The 19,326-nt window shown below is 41.6% G+C and overlaps 1 protein-coding gene across 3 annotated transcripts in view; it reads left to right on the top strand.

Moving 5' to 3' along the window:
• MPZL1 (myelin protein zero like 1) overlaps positions 1-19,326 on the top strand; it is a 46,988-nt gene extending 27,662 nt beyond the window's left edge. Inside the window, exons 4-6 of one of the 3 annotated variants that reach the window (XM_064522493.1) lie at positions 4,672-4,804; positions 8,047-8,152; positions 14,865-19,326. In XM_064522493.1, coding sequence (XP_064378563.1) covers positions 4,672-4,804; positions 8,047-8,152; positions 14,865-14,966 — 341 coding nt within the window. In that variant the 3' untranslated portion in view covers positions 14,967-19,326. Of the gene's footprint in view, positions 1-4,671; positions 4,805-6,315; positions 6,390-8,046; positions 8,153-14,864 lie in introns of all 3 variants that reach the window. The other 2 variants (XM_064522504.1, XM_064522514.1) reach the window with 2 other exon arrangements.

Here is a 19,326-nt window from a genome sequence, read left to right as displayed (position 1 = left end):
AGGCTGGTCTCTTTCTGCAACTGAATCCAGAAAAGAGTACTGTTCAAAGGCAAAATGACAGAAATTTGCAGGGAATTCTAAGTCTGTTATGTTAGGCTGCCCTGCTTGCAATAGGAGGCTACTTAACACTGAGCCCAAGACAACTTTTGTTATCTGGAAGCATTTCATCTTTGATCTGAGTTTGTATTCGTGAGAGAAAAACTGGAACTGGCTTGTGAAAATCTTTATACTTGCCAGCGTTTTAAAACTTTGGGTTCCTACCTCATTCATAAGACTGGTTCTGATACATTTCCAGAGAAAAGGGAAGCTGCTTTGAATTACTGATATTTAGTGAAAAGTGCTCTTTGAAAGGCTGGATTTTTTTGGTTTGTACCAAACTTCATTAACTCAAGTATTAGCTTGCAAAGCTGGTGTCTGGTTATGTATCTGTCTGTAATACACTGGGTAGCATCCAAAAATCTTGAAGCTGAGAAGGAGATGCAGAAGTGGATACAGCCTTTCTGCTAATTATGACCTCTTAGACAACCTAGACTTGCCAGAAATGCTGTATGGTTTTGGTACGATTTCAGATTAAAGATTAAAAACTACTTCACAAGAAGCGAAAGACTTTCAAATCAGTTGAATTCTTAACTATGCTGTTACTGGGAAATGAGATAGCAAGCTTTGCTAGTAAGTGTTTCGGCTGCATAGATGATATTGTAACAGTTGCTCAGTTTTTGCCGCAAGTCACTAGATCTGCAGAAATATAAGAAGGGAGGAAGGAACCCGACTAGCTTCTTTTCCAGAGAACAGAGAAAGTTAAAGTTTACTTTCTACCCTGCATCAGAGTTTAAAAGCCGAATGCTCAGCTTCTTAATAATTCTTTAACAGGAAGCTGCAGCTGATCTCTTCCTCTCCAACATGAGTTGAGATTACCATAAAGCCAATAATTGTTGACTTTTTTCCATAAACACCCCCTTCAACTTCAACTGGCTGATATCCATAGTGGCAGGATCTAGAGAGGCAGCAGGAAGGTCTAAGACGCCATCTGCATATACCTCTGTGTGTGTGTGTGTGCGTAAATTGAACAGCCTAGCCATAGAATAAGAAACTTCTTTAAGCACAGAAGAAAGCTACACAAGAATGTGATAAAAGCAAATCATCTGTCAGACTTAAGTCATCCAATGCACACGGTAAGAACAGCCAGAGAGGGTCACAATACTGAATGCAACATCCCAAATGCTCTTCTGCCATGCCAAAAGAGATAAGCACCAGTATTGTTTCTAGGAACTGGGATTCTAACTGCATCAATGGTGGCCTTAGGAAGATATCACATATGTGAGATCACTCCTTTCTTCTAGGTATTGACTACAAAAGATGCAGTATGCCAAATACACTTTCCCAAACAATTCCGTTACACAGCATCTCCACCTAACCAGCCTTATTGGCTTAATACTGTTTTAACTTACCCAATGGGCCTGATCAAAACCTTCCTAACTCTGGAGGTTCAACAGGAGCTTAAGTAGATTGCAACATACTGTGCTTCTTATTGATTCCTTTGTACCAACACCAGCATTTTTTCCAGGTTGCACAAAAGTAGCCAAGAGAAAAAGTTACAGGTTTTCAGGTAGTTCAGCCCTGGCCCAGTTCACAACCCCCAGCTACCCATGTGTAAGCATTGATACTCTTGTGAGGGGCAACAATATACTGCTCTGGTCTTTATAGGTATCCAGCAGCAGTAGGGGACAGCAGGGTTATTCAGAATAAGCAGCAGATAAGCACTCAATAACCACAGAAGTTGTATCTATGTATTATGGTTAAGTATTTAGCTTCCTGTGATATTAGGAAGTTTTAGCCACAAGCAGACAAACTTACAGTTTTCTGAGTGTTTCGTGAACATCTGCCACAACTCCGCCACCACCCATCCACACGACCCACAGCATTTGAGAAAAACCAGCAAAATGTTATAGCCCCCTAATGCAGTTATAGGCACTTATGTCCCTATGGCCCATCATTCCTACGTGGTTGATAATGCACCTGTTGGAGCAATCTTAGTTTTGATGGTCTCAATAGCCAGCAGCAGATGTGCCCAAGTCACCCCTCTGAAACTCCAAGAACGTCTGTTAGAGCATCCACGTGTTGGGTTAGATTGCCACATGAAAAATCCATTGACATCCTTTAGCCTTAATGTGGAAGTGAAGTCTGGGCAAGCCATTCCACCCCACTAACAAACCATGTTGCAGTTTACAAGGAGAACCTGCAAGCATGAAGAAGCCGCCTGAGCCAGCGGATCAAAGAACAGACTGTCTGACCATCTCCACACCAGAAATCCACCACGGCATTATCCTCTCTGAAGCCTTATGTGTGTATAGATAGAAATATATATGCACACATGTATATGTGTTCCTGTACATCATATATGACACAGAGCAGCATCAGCTATGAAAGAGATGACTGAACAAAGTCATACTGACCAATCTTGACATCTAAGTTCTATCAGAGGCAGCCCAAGGCTTCTCCAAGCAGCCTACATTAAATTCTGCTGTTTCAAAGGGGGCAGAACGGTTTTATTTCACTCTCAATCACCAGAACGCGGTTTTGCTGCTGCTGCAACAGCTCCCGAAGCTGCCATACTCCTCAAGTAACTCAGACTGCTGAAGGAAGGGGAGCTTCCTGTCTTCAGTAACACACAGCCACAGTCCTGCAGCACCCTTCCACCTCTAAGCTCGGTCAGCAGCCAGCAGAAAGAAAAACTGACAAAGCGGGGAAAGCACAGTTCTTCAGCTAAGCTATGCTGTCATGAATCAGAAAACTGAACAAGTGAGCTTCTCTGTAGTCTGTCAAAGTCTGTTCTGAGAGGCAGTAAAGCCACACTGGTTTTATATGTAAACAGGTTCATTTTGTACCTTTTTTAAAACTCTGTAAAAAGCATAATTTCTCTCTTTACTAAAAAAAAAACCCTGACAACAAAAAAAATATACCCAGTCAAAGAAATGACAAATCTAGCATAGTAGGTGGTGTCAGTTAATCCATCTTTTTTTAGTATTACTCTTTCAAAGGATGCTCAGCACTGTAGTTTTGGACTGCCACTTAAATTTTTGCTTTGAAAGTGTGTGTTTGGCTTTTTCCTTGTGTGCAAGGCAATAGGTGGTCTGCTAACAGAAATTTACATGATGGATGCTTTTATAGCCATTTATTTCTGCACCTGGAAAGGTGACAAACGCAAGAACTAAGGAACTCTTACTTCTCACATGCCCCAAAAGAAATCTCTTTATTTCCCTATGTGGCTCAAACACAATCTCTGTCTTCTGTACCTGAAAAGTATTACCATTTCTTGGACTCTTCTCCTTAATAGCAGATGGGTCTCTGGGCTGTCCCAAAGGTTCTGTAAAGAAGGGATGCCTTCCTCTAAATTGTGGCACTCATGACTTCATCTTTCATTTCTAAGACTTTGGATTGCCACGTTGTTATGAATTGGCCTCAAACACTGGAGTGCCAGGAAAGCTATTGATGTGATATTCAGTGGATTGATGACATGATCACTGAAAGGGCTAGAGATCAGGTAGCCCTTCTCCTGAAAGTTATTAAAGTCAAAATAAACAGTGATAAATGTAAGCCTTGTTTTGTTAGTATGATGCCCCTATTTCAGCATACTGTGTTGTGCTGCTGCTACTATATAAGTATCTGAAAATAAGTTTGATCTGCAGAGTGTGAACTAGCTGGGAATGCTTTGTGTGAGCATGGTTGGACATAAGCACCTGAGAAAGATTCTCTATGTATGGCATTTTATCTGTTGCATCTTACACTGATTCACTTGTATTTGATGCAGGTATTTAGTGTAACATGGAGTCTTGTGAGAAGGCCTCCAGCCTAAGACGTTTTGTGTTAATTACGATGAAAAAAACCCACACAACTTTGTTACTGTTTTGATACTGGGAAAGGCTATAATAGCAGTCTGTGTGTTCTTCATCTTGTAAGTCATTTGTACTCATTCTCTGGTTGGCTTTATTCCTGGCTGCTTTTGCTTGGTCTCCGCTCCCCTAAAAAGTGTACTGGGGAAAACATGAGTAAAGCAATATTGTCTTCCTGTAAGCATATCTCTAATAGCTTACAATGATCCTGATTTAAGAAGGGCAGGAATGACTGTGGAAAAATGTATAGAGATGTATTTCTGAGACACCAGAAGCACGTATAAATGTTGTTAGAGTAATCATGGGTAGTAACTGGGCTGTCTGCATGCTACCCAAAGAACACTCAGCTCTCAGTGCTCTTACTCAGTTGGTTACTGATACATTAAGTTCAGATCTGCTTTCAAGTGTGCCTCTGTTTTCCTATTGACCTCACTGGGAATTGCACAGATGAATGTAATTTTGTTTCTCAGATGCAATATGAGATAGGGTGGTCATCACTATCACTTGTGTTCTTTGACATGTCAATCAAAATTCTTAGTCAAATATAAACTTTCTTCTGGAGGACAGTGACTTAAAGAGCACTCTTGATGCGTGCTCAGTTCATTCATTATTCTGCTGGCTGCTTGCTATCGCTACCATTTAGGCTGCATGTTTTCATTCCTAGACATTACATTAGTGGCTCCTGCTCTAAAAGAATCCGAGGTCAAGAGCATTTGTGGTTTGCAGTTCTGTTAATCAGGGATTGCAGAAGAGTTGAATGTTTTTTCCCTTCTCTCCCCAGACAGCCTGCCAGCGTTCCCCATTGCCATGGTGGCAGGGATAGTCATCGGTACGGTTACAGGTGTCTCACCGCTCATCTCTATTGTCGTGTGTCTTGTCGTGAGAAAGAACAACTCTAAAAAACGTTACTCTGGGTAAGAGATTTCCCTCCTCACCCTGAATGATGTGAGGAACACTGGTAGGATCAGTGGGAGGGCTAGAGGGGGTAGGAATTGTTTCAGCCAAGTCTTAGCAATCATGGTTAGGGATAGGACGCAGCCACGTGGAAGACTGGTCAGCTGCCTGGAATGGTTATCTTTGTACTGTGCTTGAAGAGATCTACTGATCATGAGTTGCACCTCAAAATCACTAAATGGTGGAGTTGTTTCCCAGCCACAAGCTTGTATGCTCTAAGAGCATTTAATCTGAGATCTCCTAGCCCTGCTATTTCCCTTTCCCTCCTGCCCCCCCTTCCCCCTCCATCCAAAAAAAAGCACCACATGTGCAGTTTTAAGGAATTGTTCTGCTGAGATTAAGACTGGATTTTCAGTTGCCAGTGTCTTGCTTCTGAGCCTGGAATATACTTGCCAGCCCCATTCGTCACCACTCTTACAATGCAGGAAGGAATAGCCACTCTGCATCCATTCTCATTCAGTCTGTTTTTTAGTTAACTGTTACCATCCCTGCAAGGTTTTTCTTGTTAGGAGGATGTCTCTAAAATGAAGCACAGAGCCTTCAGTAGGTATATGAGAAGGCTACAAGAACTAACAAAGGCAGAGTTGAGTCCCATGGTGCTGGAACTTGGTGTTGCTGGTGGTGGCACTCTTTTTGCCTTCTAATTAGCTGCTCATTTGCTTCTGTGAGAAAGAGTGAAAATTGTTGTGTTTGTAATCTTAGAAACAAAAGCAAGATTTATAATTTTTTCCTGTTCTTTCCTCCCAAAACATTCCTACTCCTTGCATGTTCTTTGACTTTACAAAAATAAACTCATGGGGATTTCTAAATTGAACTTTGCCCTGTCCTTTGGCCAGTTGGAGAGCTTAGAGAAATTGAGTTGGCCATTGCCCAGTGGTAGGGCTGATTGTAGTGAAGGTGGCTGTGTGCTCTGAAAACTGTATGGAAAGCCTGGGTTTTCCTTTTTGCGTGTGTGCTTCCCCTAAGAACTGAAAAGAAACTTGCAGTGTCACACACCAATGATGTGTGTGACGAGGTCTGCATGCCTTGCTTCTGAGTGACCTGCTTTCCAGTGCCTTCCTGCTGAAGGACACATGCTGGAGCTGAACCCGGAGCAGTAGTTCATGCACTGTAAGTTCTTGTAGTAGATTTAACTACTCTCCCAGGAAAGTAATCTCTGAAGTTTTAACACTGCTTTCACTGACTATGCCAACTGTGCATGACATGTTAAGAGAAACCAGATGTGCTGTGACCCCTTAAACTTATGGACTTCCTTCTACACAACACTAACCCAGTGTGTAGTGGTGGTGATGAGATGCACTTACTTTGTAGATAACAATTCCCCCTTGAACTGAAGTGGGCGGGGGCACTGGGAGGTGTCTGGAACCCTTGCATGGCCACAGTCTCTGTTCATGCTCTGACTTTGGTGTTTTTTTTTCTTTCTGCCTTGGTGTACTGGGATCGGATCCTGCTTACCTTCCTCTCCTTACAGAGATCCTGATATAGACGCCAGATTGGGAATGTAACAGGGCTGGGTCTTCTCTTCCAGTCCCGCTAGACACCATGGTAACTAATCAAGTTGGTGGTTGCTGTTAATACCTGTGTGTATGTGTACACGTTTCCTCTTCCCTTGCTGACTAACCAGCTAGCTTTGTGCTAACATAACTTCATTGTAATTTGTGCTGGAATCTGTTGGCAAAGGGATGATGCATTTCACTGGGTGTTTGGGTTTCATTGTCTCGTGTGTAACTGGGGAGGGATTGCTCCTTATCCCAGATGGTGTCCCTCCATCTCTTCCAACAGTGAACTCGCCAGTGCATGGACTAGAGCACAGGAAATTCAGAGTCCTTTCCTTGCCAGAATAAAAGGAAATTTCCCATACATGTTCCTCTGGCTCAGACTGCTCTGGAGTTTGAAAACTGGTGATTGGAATGGTCTCAGTGAATTAGCTGCTTAAACCTGAATTATGACCTTTTGATAGTGTAGATCTTAGGAATTTTGTGAAAGAGCAAACAATTCATGGTTAGCTGCTCCATCTCTGAGGCAGAGTTCAAGCCCCTTGCTATGGTGGATGGGTCTGCAGTACTTTTTTTGCTGCTGCATGTATGAGGAGCTAAATCTTCCATGGTTAGACTTATCCAAAGAGTAAAAAATGATTGCCCTGTGAGGAGGTGGTCTGCTTAATGTCAATGTCCTCATTTGTTTGTTCCTGTACCTGGTTTGTACACTGTCTGTCCACAAAGGTTGGGAGAAAAGGGCGCTCAGGGGTCTGGGGGGTTGTGGTAGCAAAGGAAACTCCTGTGTTTACTGTCAAGGAAGTGGATGGTTTTCTTTCCTGGGTGCTTGGGTAAGAGGAGGTAGAGCCAGCATTTAGAGAGAGGTTACTGCATTGCCCAGAGGCTACTGAAAATAAGTTTAAGGGCATGTGCTCATATGCTTAGCTCTCTGGTATTCATCTTTCTGCCCCTCCAGGTCTTTTCAGTGCTGCTCCAGGCGGGTGGAAAAAGGCAAGCAGAGAATGAAAACCGGTAGCCTCTTTCAGGGGTATTCTCACCACAAGGCAGTTTCCTGAGTTCTCAGACAAGATTTGTCCCATTAGATATGCAGGTAGCTGTATTGAGGCATGTAGCTTACATATCACTTGTGACTCTTAAAGTAATCATTCCAGAGACTGGTGTCCATTGTAAGGGGGGCAAAATTATTTTGACATTTTGCCCTAGCCAAAACCAAGGGACCTAATGTGGAGTTTGGTAGGAAGTGCCTTTGTGATATGGAAGAGCTGGTGGCTCTAGGAAGTGTTTACTGCAACTGCAGCAGTGGTAAAAGCCTGGGACTATTTAGCTTATATATTGTTAGCAAATAATTGCTGTCCACTGTTGAGTCTGAAGCCTCAGCCAAGAAAGGCATATGTGGGTTGTGAGGTTTTAGGCTGGTTGGGTTAAATGGGAATAGCTAGAGAATTTGGATTTTGAAGAAGTTGTCCTCCGTTAAGAGTTGCTCCTTCCTCTTTCTCACCAGTGAGACTCTGGGAGGAAGGACAGAGAAGTAACTGGGGAGAGATGGAGAATATGTGTATTTATTCCAGAATCCATTATGTTCACTTTTACTTTGGCATAATCTGCCACTTTCATCCTGCCATCACTCGTTTTTTGTTTTTGTTCCTTTTTTTTTGTTTATGCATCTTGAACGTTGTCCTGCAAACTCTGCTCTGCCACCTCGTCAGCTGCAGTACCTCTGAGAGCTTGATGTCACCGGTTAAGCAGGCTCCGCAGAAGTCACCCTCCAACACAGAGGGTCTGGTAAACAGCGTGCCGGCCAGATCACACCAGGTAAACTGCTTCCTGCTGCTTTCCAAAGCAGGACCCTCCCACAGCGTGGAGGAGATGGTATGGAAAAGATGGAGGCAGGGTGGGACACATCAATTAGGTGCTGTTTGTTAAGGTGATGCGGGTTGGGTGGTAAAGGTATCTGCTCCACACAAAGGATGGGCGCAGTAAGATGGGACTGGTGAACTCTTCCCTAGAAGGCTTAATGCATTTGAAAGAATAGCACCTTGATATTAGCTGAAATAGAGCTTTATGCCCTTTTTGTACTTCTGTATGAGAAAGGTGATTCTGATCTCATGTGTTAACTAACACAAGTGGTAGTGAAGCGCAAGTATGAGAGCCTGGCAATGATGAGGAGTGGGTAGCTGTTTAATGTAAAGACAACATCACACCCTATAAAGCTGCCTAATCTGTTCTAGGATTTTAATGTAGGAGAAGTTTCACTTACTCTCTCCCATCATTGTGAATGTGCATGTTCTAAGTGACATGTGCTTCCTTTACATGAAAATAAGGCAGTGCAATGCAAACACTAACGAGTGACGGTCAATTTGAAGATGTCTCTTGCTGCTGAGAGCTCTCCTCTGCTGCCCTGCACACCTGGCTTTTATGCATTTGTGACTGTGAAGCTTGCTCTTGCTCTTGCTCATGTCAGCAAAGTTCTGCTGACTTTGAAGAAAGAAGGTGGCTCTTATCCAGACTAACATCCTATGGGAAGTAAGTCAGAGGGGAAAGAGCACGCAACAAACAGAGATTCTACACAATGTGTGATTATCTGTTAATAATGTACAGGATTTCCTTATTTGCATTGCAGCTGTTTCTTACTTCTTGATTTGTGTATCCTCAGCAATTTTGCTGTGGAGGTTTGGATTCTGAGTGAATTTAAGTCCAAACTGGACTTTTTTTAATTGGTGACGTTTTTGCAACTCTGCAGAGTAGTGTGTTGACTCTCAGGGGTTTCTAAGTCAGAGGTGATGTTTGATTTCTTCAGTTCTCCCAACAAGATAACAATGATGTATGTTAATGTGTTAATACTACAGGAAAAATACAATGCTCACAGTGAGGTGGATAAAGACTAGGTCCCCACTCTGTTGGGGTTGCAGTTTGTTTTTGAAATGAATCTTGTTGGGCTTACAGTGTGCTTTTGATATGAATCTTGTTCTTGACAGGTGTGATGCTTCCAGAAAACAGAGTTTTAGTATGCAGACCCACAAGGCAATCTAGTAGCTTCAGGAACAGTTATTCTCTGAACATAAAGGCAATGTACTTCAGTTACAAGAAAAAATAAGGGTTCAAATTTTGACTGTTCTTTTCTAGTTCTTCTGGAGGCCTCCTAGAATGGGCGAATGAGAATTAAGTTGTTTTCTTTTGGTTAATACTGAAGTATTTCAGAATGATGGCAATGCCTCTACGCTGAGTGAGGAGGCAAGCAGGGAAGATGAAGCTGTATGCCAGGAGCTGGAAGAGACGTAATTGGAAGGAGGTGAACAAGAAAAGCCTTGCCTAGATTAGGAAAAAAACCCTCAAATTGAGTGGGTGAAACAGGTGCTCTTTTTGAAAAAAAAGGAGCTTATGTGGGGAAGTATTTTGCAGTAGCTGTTGGAGTCAACTCTGCTTGGTCAAAAAGCTAAAGTGTTAGATCTAATTATTGTCAGGATAGAAAACAGTACATGCTAATGCTCTAAGATCTACCTCCAGGAAGAGTTTTTCTGTCCTGCACTTAGATCTTGAAAGCAAGAATACTTTTGTCATCCTGTTCACTGTAACCTCCTAGTGTGAAAACTTGTTCTCTTCACCTCTCCCTGTCCCCAGTGTTCTGGCTCTCAATGTAGTGTGCAAGATAAGGAGCATTTGAGAGTAAATCTAAACTTTGAAAACATAACTCAGAATCAGTGGGTTTTGCTCTTTGATGGTCATTCCAGTCTGCTTATTCCTTGACAGAGTCCTTCAGGCTCTTCCACAGGTAGGTTCCTAAAGGAAAACTTGAAAGTGTGAATACTCCTGCCCCCAAAGGAAAAATATAGGAATTGGCTTTATTTCTTTATAAGGGAACAGTTGAGTGTTGAGGTAGAGATGAATCTCTTTTGTCAGGTGAGGGGAGCTTTGTTTGGATTTTCTTTTCTTGGCAAACGTTTGTAGCAGCAAGTGGTTCCTCCACCTTCTGTTAAGTCTTTGCCCCATCTTTACAGAACAGCAAGCAAACATGCTTACTTTTCTTTAAAAAGATCCACAATAAAATGAGGATTGATAAGATTTTAAACAGATTATTTAAATCAGTGAGAAAACTCAATTTACATTGATTACAGTTATATTTTAAACTTCTAGCCATTGCTCTTCCAAAAAAAGTCTCAGCTCACCAGGTGATATCAGCATGCAAATTATCATACTTAAGCAAATTACGTCTATATAAAACCTGATATTTCTTGCTAATGAAGAAATTAGTTGTAGCTTTCAAACTGTTGTGTAGGTGAAATGTTCATATTCAGATTCCTAGCAATCCCCAGAACCCGTTGCAGGCTGCTTGCTAATTCAGGCGCACTTTCCTCTCTTGACCTTTTTTATATGAGTGGCCCACACAGTCAGCGCTGCTTGTCAAACAATGAATGCCTGTGGACTTCCTTTTACTTGGTGGTTGAATGCCTGACGTTTCACTGATGGCTAAGAGCTATGTATACGAATACACAACCCCTGCCTCCACAAGTTAAGACCAATAAAAGAGGTATTCACTGTAAAAGAATGGCATTTAAATTCAATTTATTAAATTTAATTTGTTCAATTTTATTATTTATGTATCTGTTTAAAAATCTGTAATTAGGTAGTTGTGCACATCATTTCTCAACTGTACTAGATATAAGGCTTCTCTGCAAGTTGCATCCTGAACCTGCACTCCCTTTGTGTTTGGGTGCAAGCCTATAATCTATGGGGCTTCCTTTCTGGAGGGTCCCAGAGCACTGAAAATATGTCTGTCTGATTTTGTGACTGTTCAGCTGGTTGAGTCAAATCCACTGGTTTTCATTCTTCCTTCCTTTTCAGCAAGTTTGTTCTGTCCTGTCAAATCTGTATGTGGTGTTTCTTCTCCATGCCATCATTCTCTAGTGACTTTTGCTCTACCATGCCATTACTTGGATGAGTGAGAAGAGCGTTTCTGATGAAGACAAGAACTGTATGTGTTTTGCAGATGAATATCCTTCCTAGTGATCTGGGTGCTAGCAGGCAAACTGGGAAGATGTACATTGTCTCAAGACATGCAAACTCCAACATGGCAGCCATTCGTATGACTGCTGTGAGTACTTGCAGCTGAGTACTCGTTTCTGGGCAAGCTGAAGGAACACTGACCCTAAAATGTAACTTCTGTAGAAGTGCATCTCTGATGTACAGAGCAGTGTGGCATAGAGATCCTAAGGTGATAGGTCTGGTCAGTGTAGAAGCAGGAAGCGCTAAAGTTGCGTTAAGTACAGCTGTGTAGTAGTTACGGTCTTTCTGGCTTGAAATATACCTGAACTGATTCTGTGTACATGTATACTGGACCCCATGGCCCTGGGAAGGAGCTGGTTTTGGTGTAGGGACTCCTGACTTAAATTTCAGAAGAATTTCCTGGGCTAGAATCTAAGGTAGCTGCAACATCTCTTAGAATTTTCTAAAGAATTTGGAAACACTGCAAAACTCGTGGCGTGGTGGTCTGATTTCACAAGTCATGTTTCTTTGCCGTAACTTCCAATTCATGGCTTTGCTGATAAACTTTAGCAAGGTATCCAGTACACCGCCTACTCTTTTCCATTGATTCTGACCAGAAAAATCACAAGGTTTAGGGAAATGCTGAGTAGTATATGACAGTGCTGGACTTTCATCTAATTCCACACAAGCCCACAACCGAAAATTCTGAACTGGTTAGACTATTTTGAAGCTTGTACATGTGTAAGAAGAGTCCTTCTCAAGATCCATGTCACTGGAGGTATCAAATGCAGAAAGAAGGCCTTGGATTTCCCTTTGTATCTGCTGTCCTTAAAAGCTTGCCTTGTGACCAGCAATCTTCATGCTATCCTAGCAAGGAGGATTGTTCTTTGTTGTTAACTGAGAATTTTTTTTCTCCTCTCCCTTTGCACAAGGGAAGTGTTCTGCTGTGGAGTAAAAGATGAAAGCATCATATTAGCTCCTTCTTGATGGAGCTCCAGAAGCATTCTGTAGTAGTCTCTGGAGCAGAATATGCTAGTGAGACTGTTTGTTTTTCAGGTGGAATTAAGTGGCATTAGCTCAGGTACTGAGCTTACTTAGGGGAGATGTGTGGAGCACAGATCTTTTGTACTGGGACCATTTGCAGAGACCCTGATGCTGATCATAGTCTATTAGAAAATCAATTAGCAACAAATCAAATAGGTGGGACATTCTAATAAATCTTGGTTGTCCTTTTCTCTAGGTTAGCTAATCATTTATTTAGGTGGTAGTAAGCACATCCAAACAATGCTAGTGTCATTTGGATCAGGTGATCACACCAGTCAGTCTGTCTACCACCATCTAACATGGTGGTTGCAGCAGGGTAATTATATTTAACCTGGCATAAAATTGGAATGGTGATAAGATAACTGATCCTGAATGAACTCCTCTGGCAGAAGATTGACCCACCAGAATTTCTTAAACAAACATGACATATTGTGGTCAGTTTTTTATGTAGTGTTACATTTCTTTTTAACTGATTGGAAGTGCTCTAGAGCTGGAATTACTGTATCATTGAACCATGGCTTGGGGCAGATGAGGCTTCCTAAATTGCTTGCAAGTAAACCTTAGGCTCACTTTGCCTTGAACAGTTTGTATAGATACTGCACTCTAACTGGAAGCAGTATGATGATCCTGATGATGTGTTGGGGACTAGAACTGCATGATTGCCAGCAGCGAAGAAAGAAGTGATTTTAATGAGACTTTAAATTGGAAAATCTTCAAGACTACATCTCTGTCTATTTCAAACATTTTCTCTATGTTATTTGCATTCAGCATTTTATATGTGCTCACAACTCTTCACTCTTTTATCCCCTTCCTCTATTTTTTTCTTTATAACTTGGAAAGTACTTTACCTGAAAGGTAGAAAATTTGAAGTGCTTCTGGAAGAGGAGAACAAGATATTTAGAAGGTGCATTCTTTGCTGTTGTGTGGTGGGGGGGAAGTGCTGCTCAGAAGTGTACCTATGGTCCTTTTTTTTCTCTATAGATGGACTGTTTTCATCTCTGGCTCTTAATTGCTTTGGAAGTTAGATTGGAAGGGTTTCTGGGTTAGTTCTGTAGAGATGTTTTCTAATTTGACAGAATACCAGAAGTACTGGGGAGAAAAGGGATGGGAGAAATGCCTGTGAAGGCTACTTCTCCCTGGGAGATAAGGACAACAGAGAAATGGAGTAAAATGGATGAAATGGTTTTAAAGAAAAAAACCCACAACCAAACAAAAAGACCTCTCCTTGTAATTCCCTGCCACCCAGACAGTCCCTTTCTCTCCTGCACAGCTAGTGTTTGTGTGTGTGGTTTCTCCACGGAGATCAAATGGTAGGTGGTCACAGCCTTCTGCTCTGTGCTTCTTTCAGTTGAGGTGTGCAGAATCAGAGCTGCAGGCCAGGTGTTCCTTTCCCTAAAGGTCCCACCTGTAACTGTATCTTACCAGGTATCTGCTCTTCATAGGCTGAGGTCCTGTCCTCACCTCATCTCAAATAGTTGCTGTTACCTTTCCTGTAGTCTGTGTTTTGGAGTGCGTGGTTCTTCAGGAAAGTGCTGCCATGTTTGAATGCTCTGCTGAAACATGGCACTTAATGTTCTCCACTTCCCTCTAGCAACTCTAACACAAGTGTGTGGCTGTGCTCACCTGGTGCATCTGCAGTGGCACTTGCTACCGTGGTCGTTTTGAGGGAAAGCCTGACCATAGCTGTCAGTGTTGGGCAATGCTGAAGAAACTGAGCCAAGAGAGCAAACTTATTTCATGCATGGAGAAGTCAGGCATGATGGTCATGGGGAGTACTCTAGTTTGAGGGCCTGCAGCATGCCCCAGGTTGCTCTGTAGCATGACAAGGGAGCCTTGATGGCCCAAGAGGTGAAGGATTCAATTTTAGGTCTTTAACTCTGGGCTGGATTGGCTCAAAAATGAGGTCAGAATTTGCATTACTGTAGTGTTTTAGCATTTTTTGGCTTGCTGCTGTGTAAGTTTTGATCCCATTGCTTGCTTAAGCAGTGACTGTGATATCACAAGGTGGCTGCAGGTTTGTTCTCTCCCTCTTCCTCATTGTCCCAGTGCTGTGGCTGTGCTGAGATTTACAGAGCTTGAACGGTAGTACATAAAATATGCTCTGCTACCAGTAAACCTATCCAGTTTCTCCTATACAGTGTTAAACCTGGCATGCATCTGACTAAGCTATGTGTCTTTCTCCATTCCCTAACATCTAAGAAATGCTGCTTTTCAGAATAAAGGATTCTAGATTTTGCTTTTTGTGCAAAGGCATGCAGCCTTAACAGTATTAAAGGGAGGACATCATGCTGTTTGGCATGCTCCTGGTAGGAGAAAGGTGGCAGACTAGAGCTCATATATAGGGGAGGGCTCATTTCACTTGCTTCAAAGTGCCATTAGCAGTCATAAAAGTTCTGTGGTCTTGCTTTATTTTGGTCTCAGCTGCAGCCCCTGCAGAAGGGAGGGGCAGTGTGACCTATTCTGAGAACTACTGATTGTGGTTTTTTTATTTTGTTTCCAGGGCCCAGTCATTTACGCGCAGTTAGATCACTCCGGAGGACAGCACAGCGACAAGATTAACAAGTCAGAGTCTGTGGTCTATGCTGACATTCGGAAGAACTGAGAGGAGATCCTAACCTATCCAAAGCAAAACACACATTCAGACTGGAATTGCTTGAACAAAATTTGACCCAGAGAACTCACATGTGGCCTTTGATGCCTAGGCTAGGACCAATGCATGTGCATACAGAGGGAAAGATATATATCTATTGTGTGTAAATAGTCTATTTAATCGTACAGAAGTGAGACCAGTGTTGCATGTTGAAATGCGGTAAGAATTCTGCTTATAAATTGCCAATATTCTTTTTTGTATCTTGTATGATGAGAGAGAACATGAAAACTCGCATCACAATTTTTAAATATTTTTATCTTGATTATTAATGGAGAAACTGGAAGATGCCTGAAGATGCTAGATTGACCTGGAGATTCCTTTTTTGCTTATAGGGCCTAATTTTTCTTGATGGGGAACCTTCACAGAGTATTCATTTTTCCTTGGTCAGATTCTCAGTAAAGCTACCTTCTTATATAAACTAGACATTTTCACTCAGTCTGGTAAGCCAAGCTGTGACTTGTAGCTCTCAGAAATTTTATGTCTTACCATTGTGAGTGAAGGAAGCTTTTAGGCCTACCTGACCTGTGTAACACAGGTCACAGAATTGTTTACTGCTGTATTGAGCCCATATACTCAAGCTTAGTCCTTTAAGGTACAGGGATAGTGTTGGTCTCTCAGATTTGTGAAACGGTAGTTTCCTTGTGAAAACTTAAGAGCTAGTGAGTTAAAGGGATAGGAAGCTATAGCTCTACGTGACTGCCTCAGATTCTGTTGCACCTTTCAATTAAATGTTTCTTCTGTGAAACTCCGTCATTTCATATAAGCACAAAAAAGGGCTCCAAGGGATCTTGAAGTTACACTATTCCCTCAGCTCTCCCTCATGGCTCCATTATACCCCTGTCACTTCCTTAGAGATGGTTTTTCTGTCCTTAAAAACCTCTAATGGGGGCCGAATGACCTCTGGAGGCAATCTAGGGTTTCAGTGTGTGTGTGTGCGTGTGCGTGTGCGTGTGTTGCTACCTGTCTTTGCACAGAGGATGATGTGGAGGATAGATTATTTCCTTCCTCTTTGCAAGCCTACTACTTGAGCGTTGTTCCCCAGCTTCTTGTTTCTAGAATAAACTCCTAATAAATTGTTATAGATTTCTGATCATTCTTTTCTGCTGAAGAGGATCTTTCTTTAGCTGATCCGTTTGTATCCTGAAATCAGGTGCTCAAAACTAGAAATGGCATTCCAGCCGAGGTCTTATCAGAGTAGTGTATAGTAGAAGGATTTCTGTTTTGTACATCCTAATGTGATGTTGGCTTTTCTGTAGCAGTAAGTCATGTTCAGTTTGATTGCTATAACCCCTTCTCTCTGGCTCTTACTATTTCCTAGTGCAGTCTGTTTGTCTCTACTGAAATTCTGTTATGGCTTTTTTCAGACCTCATCTTCGACTTGTCAGATGAAAATTTTCTTTGAATTCTCATCCTGTCCTCCAGTGAGCTTGCAACACTCTTTAGCTTGATATCTGCAGACTTAAGCTTGCATCCCACTGTATCGTCAAGTAAATGAAAAATATGTAGTTTAGGCCCATGACCAACCCTTTTGGAATCGCCTTAGATAATTTGAAAGTGAAACTTTACTTGTGACAGTGAAACTTTGATAACTATTTTGAGTAAAGTGCATTTTCCCCTAACAAAGTTGGGTACACCAACTGTACATTACTTTTTAAGGATCACGCTTTGTTTTCTGACAACACCTGCCTTTGTTAGAAGCCCCACTAAAATCAGGAGTCCTGCTGCTGCTTTCCCTGTCTAGTAGGCTGTTACTCCCTAATATGTTTTCCACTTAGCAAGAAACAGAAGCTTTTGAGATGGTTGATTGAAAAACTCCATTTTGATCTGCACAGTCTTTCTTTCCAGATATTCTGGAGTAAGAGAAATGTGATGAACTGAACCATCAAAAACCTGCTGCTATGAGAATATAGGGCTGGCCTTGGCTCTGCTGTTGTCTGTTACTAATGTTTTCTTATGCTGGAATATACTGGAAAATCTGAGCACAAGCCTGTTACTTCTGGTGCTGACTTTAGGAAATATCTTTCATTGCTTTTGATTAGCCACAGGTACATGAGTATAGCCTATACTGAGGAGGCTCATTGCAAGGCTGTTTGGATCCTCTTTGTGAAGGCAGAATAAACTAGTAGTATTTTTTAAAAACGCTGGACTCCTTTTTGGAAAGAAACCAACTTTCTTACCCTCGGGAATATCAGACCTTGGTCTTAATCCCTCTCTAGTCTGAAGGATGTTGAAATCATTTTTTCATGGAAACATGAACAATGTTGCTTGGCTGGAATAGACAGCTTCTACAATGCAGCTGTTCAAATAACTTATTCGGGTTGAAGTCGAAAGAACTTGAGGCAATATGTGACTAAAACTGTTGTGAACTTTCTGTCCCTCTGGGTGCTTTAGCTTTTTTAATCAGATATGGTAACCCTGTGCTGGCAAAAGGCACTGATGCTAAGTTGGTTAGCAAGGTCTCACCTGATAGAGGACTTCTACTTCCTTGATTGGTATCAGATAGAGATTAAAGCCAGACCCTGTCATCAGATCCTGGTGTTAGGCTGACCAGAAACTAAATTCTGTTTTCTCTACTGCTATCCTCTTAATTCTCTGATGCTGTTTTTTGTATGTGGAAAGGAACAGCTTGGGCTTTGAGGAACATTATTTGTGCCATCCTTGTCCTGCTGCAGTACTGCTGCTAGCTCTTTTTAGGACCATGTCTTATTTTTAAAAAAAAGGCAAAGAAAAAGAAGAAAAAGTGCTGAGGGCAGGCTTGCTGAAGTACAGCTGAGCAGCAGACAGCGTCTCTTGAGGGAGTAACAAATGACGAAATTGTTAATGTGAGCAATAACTCTTGGATAATGGAGTTGGGGAGTGTCTGTGTGACATAAAGGATTTACAGTGAATTCTTTATTTGTCATGCAGGTTTTAATGCACAGTGACACAAAACTAGCATCAATCTCAAATGTGTTTTTTCTGCTGTGAGGAAAAAAGGTCATTTACATGTAAAGCAGACCTTGCAGTCATTGTAGAAGGAGTGCTGTTTGGGATTGCTACCTTGGGCTCTGGCTGCTAAGCCAACTTGCACCCCCTAGAGACAGGAATATAGAAGACATCGTTCATCTTGGCCTGTCTTCTCCCTTCTGTTTCTAACCGAACTGCAAGGTGGAAAAAAGTTTTACCTTTGTACTGACAGTGGATATACTCTTCCCTATTCTTGATTACCAGAAAAATGATGAAATGAACTATAAGGTGTGAATCTGAGTAAATCAGCAGCTGTACTCAGTATATCAAATCTCCATTGCCCCTTCTGAATTCAGCAGTTGTTCTGTAGAGGAGGTGGTCAGCATGTTCATTAAACAGCATTACGAACCATTACAGGGTAGCAAATGTGTCCCTGTAATTGCATGATGTGTCATTTCTAACTGGAGACCTGTAGGGTTTTGTTTTCTCTCAAAGCTTTCGTGGTATTTCAATTTGTGAGTAGAAAAGCTGGAATTAGGTTTTAAACTTTTTTAAACCTGTGAGAATTGTTTAGGTAACCATCTGTCTTGTAACTGCAGTAAATGTGTATATGCAACTTAGAAGCTGCTTAGAAGCTTAGAGTGGATTCACTGAGGTAAATTGTGGGCTGTTTGATTTATAACCAAAATACCCTCAGTCTGTTTTGAAAGCTTGTCTTGGAATTTTACATTATTCATATATAAGCCTAGGACCTCAAATACAAATCGTTCTTACTGTGTACTAGGTGATGGAATTATTTTTTAAAACTGTCAAGGTGAGGTGGGTAACATTTCTGGGCTGTGGCCACACCCCTGTGGTGCTAATATTTAGGTAACATTTTATATGGGAGACTACAAAATCATAATATTAACTATGCTCAGCAATTATGCTCTTTGAGGCTTCTCTTTCCCTTCTCTTTACTAGTTAATGACCCCTTTTATTTAAAAGTATTTTTGCACTCTCTAAAATGTAAGCTCAATGCCTTTTGAGATCAGTGTGCTGTGCAATCTTTCTGTCTCCCTACAAAGCCAGCTGCTTTATATGGTAAATATAATTGGAAACAGACTAGATACTTTTCTTTTTGTAAACCTCTACTGGAGGTATGCAAGAGAACAAACACCTATAAGATGGGTGTATAATCTCTGTGAGGGAGCTAGATATGCATTGCATGGCCTGATTACACATAAAGTGCCCATGTAACAACTGTTTGTGCTTTTGCTTTTACAGACTCATCTTGAAACAGTTAACATGGATATTTTTTCTTGAATTGACTTTCATGTTTTCTATTGTAATCTTGTGAATATTTTAATACACTCTTTTCCCATTA

Source organism: Dromaius novaehollandiae, chromosome 1 (assembly GCF_036370855.1).
Source record: "Dromaius novaehollandiae isolate bDroNov1 chromosome 1, bDroNov1.hap1, whole genome shotgun sequence".
NCBI classification, from domain to species: Eukaryota; Metazoa; Chordata; class Aves; order Casuariiformes; family Dromaiidae; genus Dromaius; species Dromaius novaehollandiae.
Note: the sequence above shows the minus strand (reverse complement) of the source record. Positions and strands in the feature narration are given on the sequence as shown.